The following is a 5,302-nucleotide window of genomic DNA, read 5'->3' as shown; positions in this document are numbered from 1 at the left end:
GGCTGCTTTTGATAAATATTTATAACTACAGCGTTATTGAATCGGTAATGAATTTTATGAAGGATTCTTATTTCTGAAATTACGTATTGTGCATACTTATGTACACATATTTTTTATTCATATGTGTATAGTTTCAGATCAGAGAATACGAACGGCTAAGTAGACTAACCTTTTTTTAAGACTTTTGTTACAACACTCTACTTAGTGGCACCAATCACTTTCTTTTGAACTCGAAAGTTGCACGTAAAAAAGCCTCTCATTTGGTATTGAGATGTTAAAGGACCAAAGAAAAGTACGTAAACCCGCCAATAAATGTAGGCACTTAAACTGACAGGGCAATTCTGCCTAACTGCCATACCTAAAGAAAAGCGTCAACGTTGTCTGGTTGTCAAAAATTTCCCATGCCCATATAATTTGTATGAAGCATACCGAAATAACGCGGCGTCAACTCTGAGCGGTTGGAAAGTCCGATTTTGACAGGACGTTAGGAAGTGAAGTTGGCTGCAGAAAACGGCGAAACTGGTAACTCCGTATTTCACACAAACAAACCCATGCTTGTTGTTGGTCTCATTTCTTGACGTAGCGTTGGCGCTGTTGTTTAGGTATGGCACTTCGGCGGTAACGCTAGGCGTCAGACAATGCTCCACCCAACGCTTTTGTTTAGGTATGGCAGTTAGACACTAAATAGTCTTTTGTAAGACAAATGAAAGACCGATGGCAAGATGATTCGAAAGACGTTTGTTATTCTAGCAAAAAAGTGGTGAAAAAATATTTTGAGAGAAAGCACTTGTATGTCATTTAACTCGCGACGCTCCAACAGTCGCATTGGCCGAGTGACCAGAACATAGGCGTGCCGTTCGAAAAATCACGAGTTCGAGTCTCGGGCGGTGGAACTTTTTTATTTTTTTTATTTAAGTAATAAAGAAAAAAATTATCTTTGAATTAAATTAAATTTATTTATTATTTTTTTCTATATTTTAATCTTTTATTATTTTTTATTTAAATTTCTTATATTTATTACTTTTGATTGTTTTGTATATGCTTTTTAAATTTAATTTATTAAAGAAAAAACTTAAAAGGCTAACGCTAATAAGACCTCCTCGTTGGCAGATCTTTCAATTATTATTTCAAAAGACAGTAAAGTACTTTTAAGATAGTTGCCAGAATAGACTTTTGTTTTTCGAAAGACTGTGGTGAGGTGAAAGACAGTTGTCAGAATTGCCTTGTAAAAATTAAGCTTGTAACCTGATATATGTAAGTATGTATGTACGTATACATTGTATGTATGTAAGCGCACATAAATATACGTACATATATGATGTGTGTACAAAGCTGGTCAATGTCTTGACTAGGAATGTTAATCCCGGGATCCCGGCCTTTATGAGGTGCCGAAAATCACGGGATTCTTGGCAAATAATCCCGGGATTTATAATTTGCACTGATGACAATAATAGAGACTCCTTTTCTTGGCCATTATTGGCTATAAAAAAAGTATGGGTATCACATTAAAGAGGAAATTCAGAAGAATTTAAACAGATTCAATTTTTTGGTGCATAATCACTGGTAAGTATTTAAAATGTCCTTTTAAAATTTTATCCTTGAAATTTTGCAATATTTGTTTTTGAAAAAATTATATGTTAAGGACTTATATAAACTCGATAACTTCCTCGAATTTCGTCCTTCTAGCTTTATCGGCTTAAAAAATTACCTATTCATCCTTGTCAATTCAAAAAAGTTTAATTATTTTAAGTTCTAAAGAAATTTCCTCTTTCATTTGGTACCCATATTTTTATTCTCATTGCATTGACTTTTTTAAATAATTTTTGGAATTAACCTAATCTTTGAAATTACAAATAAATCTTAACGTCAGAGAGAAAAAATAAAAAGGCCTCTTTTAGTAAAAAAGTAGGTTTCAAACCCATTTTTTATTATTTATTTTATGGAGGGCTTCACAAACAATATAGACGCAATTTTTTTCGATTTAAGTTGTTGAAAAGTATTGAATATCTAGATCCCGGGATCGTTAAGAGCGAAAAAATTAACATCCCTAGTCTTGACGTTGCAAGTTGCACCATCACGATTATCGTACGGCCCCTGCGACACAGCGTTGAACCCGTTAAAACATTATGCATTTTTTTATTGTTATTGTCATATGAATTGTCTTTGTAGCATTGCAAATGAAAAGCCGTTTCCACTTTCTCCATTTCTTTTTCCAAAAAGATCATTAAAAAGCCCAAACAAAAAAAGTCATAAATATAACTAAATAAATAGACACAAATGAATACATCAGCAGGCAAGAAGCGCCTATGAATTTGGACTTCGACTGTGAACGCGGCAATTTTAATGACGCTAAGCTTGACTCTGACTCTGCAGCTGCGCACCAGTTGTTGCTGCAAACATTTTGGTGTAGGCAATTGTCGCCACCTAGGCATGCAATGGAACGCATACCCGGCAATTAGTGGTGCATGGGGTGATGAGCCGCACCAAAATGGTGCGGGCAAGAGGTGAGCTTTTCGAACTTGTTCAAAGCAAGTTTCAACCGCCATACTGCCATTACATCCGTCGCCGCTGCGCTTTCTCAGCTCCAACGCGGCTATTAATGTTGTTGCTAACGGTATACCAACCAACTACTTACCATGGCGCATACTAAATGCAAGTCGGGCGCTTAAATACAGACAAACTCCAGGTTTGCCATTCATTTCAAGTGAAACAGTCACAGCGATGTCAAATGATGAGTCGAAGACGCAACGAAGCGCAAGCACACTCGCAGGCATTTTTTAAATTAAATATTTACATTGACCGTAGCAAAGGATCCTCTCATTGAAAAAAAGTAGACTGCCGTTTCATATTCGCTTCATTGTTGCAGCTACAAATACTTCAATGACTTGGCACGGCAGGCGCACTCATCGAAGATTTCACTGCGACACACTGCGCTCGAAGGACTTTGTCCACCACGCGATCCGCCTACCTGCATGCCCGCCTCGGCGCGTTACCGCACACACGATGGTACTTGCAACAGCAAACGTCGGCCACGATGGGGTGCCGCACAAATGCCATTCAATCGTTTTTTGCCACCGGAGTATGGCGATGGCGTCGACTCGATACGGCTGTCTGTAGAGGGTGGAGCTTTAGCCTCTTCGCGCTTCGTCAGTCTGTTGGTGCATGGTGCGCGTGATGGTGAAGCTGTTGTAACGCTGATGACCGCGCAATGGGGACAGCTGCTCGATCACGATATGACATCAACAGCGCAACCGAGGTATGTAGTTTCACTGCTTGCTATAGTTTTTCCGCACAGCATTCTTTTAATTTTTCTCACAGGTCGATCAATGGCTCGGTGCCGAGCTGCTGCGGCAATACCGATTTCCACCCGTCTTGCTTTCCCATCAAAGTGCCGTTGGATGATCCTTGGTTGGCGCCGCTCAAGGTGCGCTGCTTGGAATTTTTGCGCTCCGCGCCAGCACAGCGCAGAGACTGCGTGCTTTCGTGGCGCGAACAAACCAATCAAGCCACCTCATACATAGACGCCTCGCCCATTTATTCGAACAGCGTCAAGTCGTCCGACAATGCGCGGGTCTTCCGCAATGGCCTGTTGGTGTATGGTCGCGGTAATCCTGCGGAGGATGTGTGTCATCGCGGCGCTATAGCCACGCAGTGCATACGCGCTGGTGATGGGCGCAGCGGCGAACAGCCGGGCTTGTTGGCATTACACCACGTCTGGGTTGGGGAGCATAATCGCATTGCAATGGAATTGAGTGAAATGAACTTGCACTGGAGTGACGAAAAGATTTATCAGGAAACGCGTCGCATAATAGGCGCCATGTTTCAACACATTACCTACAGGGAGTTCTTGCCGATTGTGTTGGGACGCGAGGTGTGCAGATTGTTTGACTTAGAATTGCTGAGCAGTGGCTTTTACCAAGGCTACGATCCCAAAACGAATCCAACTGTAGCGAATTCATTTGCAGCAGCCGCATTTCGGTTCGGACATTCGTTGGTGCAAAATTCCTACATGCGCTGTGACCGGTTTCACAATTTTATGCGAAACAGTAAGTATTGAAGGAGAGAAATAGTCCAAAGCTTGGAAAACTAAATATTACAATCTCTTTAGATGTCAGCCTACACGAGGAATTCCAGCGTGGTGACATTGGGTCGCCGGGCTCGCTGCATCGCCTGTTACGTGGCTTAGTGAACCAGCGTGCGCTCAAGCGTGATGAGTTCATAACACCAGAGCTGACTAATCATCTTTTTCAAACCCCAGGTAGCTGCCACACATACAACAGCTTCAAAAGATCATTCAACATCTATTCCATAATTCACAGGATTCCCCTTCGGTTTGGATTTAGCGGCCATTAATATACAACGCGGTCGTGATCATGGTGTACCACCCTACACCTCGTGGCGTGTACCATGTGGGCTCACGCCCATAAACAGTTGGGAAGACTTCGCCAATGTCGTTGGGCCACAGTCTGCGCAGCGCATTAGCCATGCCTATCGCAGTGTCCACGACATTGATCTTTTTGTCGGCGGTATAGCTGAACGTCCTGTGGTGGGCGGGCTCGTAGGTCCGACATTCGCTTGCATCATTGCTCAGCAATTCAGCAATTCGCGCAAAGGTGATCGTTTCTGGTATGAAAATGGCGGCTTTGAAAATTCGTTCACACCTGCGCAACTGCAATCAATTAGACAGGTTTCATTGGCGCAGGTTCTTTGTCGTACCGTTGGTGGTGGTACCATGCAACCGCATGTATTCTTGCCTACAGATATTGCAGGAAATGAGCGCCAAGTGTGCGGCACAGGCGCATTGGCGCTCCTCGACTTGAGTCCGTGGATCGAACAAGATCCTTTCGCGACCGTTACTACAAATACAGCACACGAACCAGACCGCGTTTTCGAGATTATAACTACTAACAAAATGACCGAGACCGCGCCGACTGTCTCATTGCAGGTGGTTAAAGAGAATAAGGCCGGGTTTTCAAATCGCATACGCCCAACAGACCATACGAACTTGGTGGCCACAGGCATCAACAGTTTTGTGACGGGCGTTCAAGTGCCTGGCGAAGTGATTCACATAAGCGACAAACTGGACATTCGACAGAAAGTTTCGCCCGCGAAGCGACCTACTGTGACAGCAAAACCAATCAAGGGTATAAATAATAAGCTTGATAAGAATCCATCACGACGACCGCAAAGTACACGACGCACGACAGCGGTAGTGAATAACATACCAATAGAATTACGAAGTGTCGGAACAGATGAGACTGGACCTAACATCATTGAGACTAAGTCAAAAGGCATTTCCATT

The 5,302-nt window shown here is 42.6% G+C and overlaps 2 protein-coding genes across 2 annotated transcripts in view; both read left to right on the top strand.

Moving 5' to 3' along the window:
* LOC118737160 (elongation of very long chain fatty acids protein AAEL008004) overlaps positions 1-5,302 on the top strand; it is a 157,768-nt gene that overhangs the window by 45,509 nt on the left and 106,957 nt on the right. The gene's annotated exons all lie outside the window — the stretch shown is intronic.
* Positions 2,867-5,302, top strand: LOC118737159 (peroxidase; the record flags this gene model as incomplete). The annotated part of the gene is given in 4 exon segments (XM_036467488.1): positions 2,867-3,256; positions 3,319-4,046; positions 4,109-4,258; positions 4,320-5,302. Coding segments are annotated over 4 exon segments (2,251 nt in total), but the record flags the coding sequence as incomplete, so codon positions are not given.

The sequence above is a fragment of the Rhagoletis pomonella genome, unplaced genomic scaffold (genome assembly GCF_013731165.1).
Source record: "Rhagoletis pomonella isolate Grant_MI unplaced genomic scaffold, Rhpom_1.0 Rhpom_scaffold_00004, whole genome shotgun sequence".
In the NCBI taxonomy this organism is placed as follows: Eukaryota; Metazoa; Arthropoda; class Insecta; order Diptera; family Tephritidae; genus Rhagoletis; species Rhagoletis pomonella.
Note: the sequence above shows the minus strand (reverse complement) of the source record. Positions and strands in the feature narration are given on the sequence as shown.